At 42.4% G+C, this 2269-nt stretch overlaps 1 protein-coding gene across 1 annotated transcript in view; it reads right to left on the bottom strand.

The window, feature by feature from the left end:
• The window catches only part of LOC107731706 (forkhead box protein F1), an 8144-nt gene extending 6129 nt beyond the window's left edge, over positions 1-2015 (bottom strand). The window contains exon 1 of the mRNA XM_016542853.1: positions 907-2015. Coding sequence (XP_016398339.1) covers positions 907-1888 — 982 coding nt within the window. The 5' untranslated portion in view covers positions 1889-2015. The remainder of the gene's footprint in view (positions 1-906) is intronic.
• Between the last annotated feature and the right edge of the window lie 254 nt (positions 2016-2269).

Raw genomic sequence — 2269 nt, forward strand, 5'->3', positions numbered from 1 at the left:
ATCGTAAGACGTAGATTATATATATATATATATATATATATATATATAAAAATTTCTTCAAGGTCTTCTGAGGTACATTAAATTGCTACGTCCGATACAGGAATATAATTTAGTAGTATAGCCTAACTTTCGTTAATAACTTTAACAAACAAATAGACCTACTTTATAGCAACTTAATACGTAATAGACCGGTAGTTATTAGACATTAAATATGAGAGTGTGTGTGTGTATATATTATACCTTTATTTGACCATCTAACTCTAACACTTTCTATTCTATTTTAATTATACTTTATCTATATTTATCTTTTTAAAATTTTTTTATTAAAAAAAACAACAACAAAAAACAAACAAACACTAGCTTTCTACTTTTTCTATTCTATCTACTTGTTTTTCTTTGTGTATGTGTGTGTATATGTGTTTCTTTGGATAAAAGCGTCTACTAAATGACTATATATATATATATATATAGGCCTATTCACCTTACCATTGTCAACACATTTTTATTTTAATTTAATATGTTTTTAAAATAGTTTTTGATGGTCTTTTTTTTTTTTTCTGGTGTGCTTTGAGAGAGCTGGAAGTCTGGGTGGAATCATTTTGAAACGACTGTCCCCACATACACGCATTGCTTATTCCAGTGGAGGTTAAAGAAAATCACTTCTAATTTTGTATGTGCATAATGGTATCAATATGTGAGCTAGAAACTCCTTGTAGACTTGTACATGCTTACTATGCTATAAAAATTCCCGTTTTTAACACATTTTTATTTTCATTTCATATGTTTTTAAAATAGTTTTTGATGGATTCATTTATAAGATTCAGTAATACCTTATAAAACAAATACGAAATAAAATATTTCTGTTAAACATGTCTGTCGGGGTCAAATTATCTTTAAAACATTTACCTTGAAGGTCGGTGGTTCCATGGCCATTCTGGTGCAGGTAGGACTGTTCCAGTGAGTGTGTGGGTAAACTGGGCTGCAGCGGATTGGTTCCAGGGTTGCAGGGAGAGAGCGGCTGCTGTTTGATGTAAGACGCCCCGTTGTTTAGAGAGGCCGGGGGCGCTGGAGGCCAGGCCGAGGCTGTGCTAGAATACACGGCATGCGGCTCCATCACTCCCCCGCTGGCTAGAAGCGGCGATGCAGAGTTGTCGTAGTGGGTGTATTCACTCCCCGAGGATTCCGTGCAGCTGCCCATGTAGGAATGTCCACTATTCGTTGATAGATGGGACATGGAGTGTCCTGCCAAGCCCATTCCTTCCATATCGCTGGCCAAATGTCCATTCATCATCCCAATCCCACTCTCCAAAGGTAAACTGTTTGGAGGACAAGACAGGCCCCCGCCGCCCCCGTGAAAGTTATAGGACTCGGGTATGTGATTGAATCCCAGCCCGTTCATCATGCTGTATATGGAAGGTTTGAGCGCCTGACATTTGCGCCTGAATCCCCGCGGCCTCCTGCGGAAAGATCCCTCCTCGAACATGAACTCACTGGCCGGGTCGATGGTCCAGTAGTGACCCTTCCCAGGTCTGCCCAGACCCTTGGGCAGCTTGATAAAGCACTCGTTCAGAGACAGATTGTGACGCACCGAGTTTTTCCAGCCTTGATACGAGCCTCTGAAAAACGGGAAGCGGCTCTGAAGGAACTGGTAAATTTCGCTCAGAGTCAGTCGTTTGGTTGGAGAGCTCTGGATGGCCATGACAATGAGAGCGATGTAAGAGTACGGGGGCTTTTCAGGACGACGGATTCCAGCGTTCGTTTTTTTTGTTTTGGTACTGGAGGAGGAAGAGGAGGTCTCCATCACAGGCGTCTGTCCGTGTGGTTTCTCCGTCATCGGGCTACTGTGAGGAGGGGTCTGCACGGAGGGCTGCTGGACTTCAGCAGTCATTCTTCACGCACACGAGTAAAAATGCGATTTTACGATGCTTATATTAATAACCAATTGTAATTCTGGAATGACCTAACGTTCTCTCTGGTTATGCGTAATTGCGCACTCCCCCTGTGATAGTAGGCTACTACGCACCATAAAACTGAATACTGCAGGGAAAAGAAGATTCTTTCGGCTTCAGATCATGTCCTCTTGTACTTCCTTCAGGAGTTGAGCTTTTACTTATCTGTTTTCATCGGCTCCTCTCAGGCTCTTGAGCATGAGCAAGTCAGAGTCGCTTTGGGGCCGCCCAGTGTCCCTCCCACTGTCCCTCCCACTGTCAGCTCTGCTGAGGTGAGCTTCACAGACATCTGCACAACTGTACCACTATTAAATAACGCG

The sequence above is a fragment of the Sinocyclocheilus rhinocerous genome, unplaced genomic scaffold (genome assembly GCF_001515625.1).
Source record: "Sinocyclocheilus rhinocerous isolate Xijiao unplaced genomic scaffold, SAMN03320098_v1.1 scaffold22517, whole genome shotgun sequence".
Classification (NCBI taxonomy): domain Eukaryota; kingdom Metazoa; phylum Chordata; class Actinopteri; order Cypriniformes; family Cyprinidae; genus Sinocyclocheilus; species Sinocyclocheilus rhinocerous.